This window comes from Loa loa, assembly GCF_000183805.2.
Source record: "Loa loa unplaced genomic scaffold supercont3.5536, whole genome shotgun sequence".
NCBI classification, from domain to species: domain Eukaryota; kingdom Metazoa; phylum Nematoda; class Chromadorea; order Rhabditida; family Onchocercidae; genus Loa; species Loa loa.
The window spans coordinates 1-547 of record NW_018113708.1 but is presented as its reverse complement, the minus strand read 5'-3'; the positions used below and the strand labels follow the sequence as shown (position 1 = coordinate 547).

At 43.3% G+C, this 547-nt stretch overlaps 1 protein-coding gene across 1 annotated transcript; it reads left to right on the top strand.

Moving 5' to 3' along the window:
* Nucleotides 1-193: 193 nt before the first annotated feature.
* On the top strand, nucleotides 194-520 carry LOAG_19333 (hypothetical protein; the record flags this gene model as incomplete). The annotated part of the gene is made up of 1 exon (XM_020451978.1): nucleotides 194-520. A coding segment is annotated over one exon (327 nt), but the record flags the coding sequence as incomplete, so codon positions are not given.
* Nucleotides 521-547: the final 27 nt, after the last annotated feature.

Here is a 547-nt window from a genome sequence, read left to right as displayed (position 1 = left end):
TTAACTTTTGCTATTATTATTATTAGGATTAATACTAGAAGAGTGTACAAAATCCTTGACAAGAAAAGAAAACCTTCTCTTGTGAGGTCACTCAAAAATGCAATGAAAATGTCAGTATGGGATATTCAGTATAAAGACTAAAAACGTTCTGTTGAACTCTTCATTACCCGCTGTAAGTGATATTCCTCTTTAGATTAATGAATTAGGAGCGAAATTGGAACGAAGTGAGCGTCAAGCTCACGACGAAGGAAAAGTTGGGGAAAAGCAACGTGAGAATGAGGAGCAGCTCGTGCTCCACCTCCCCGAACAGCAACAGTGTGAAGAGCAGGAGATAATAGAGCCAGTACCGGCACTGGTTCACGATGAAGCAGAGGGGGTGGAGGAAGACGAAGCAACAGAGTTGCAGCAGGTACCACACGAGCTGTTCCTCAATGAAGGAGTTGTCGATGCGGTACCAAGAGCCGCGTTAGTGGTCCGGAGACGCAGAGAAGTGATAGGAGCTCGTGAAATAGTATTGTAGGTTTATTTTCTCAGTTATACAGATGTC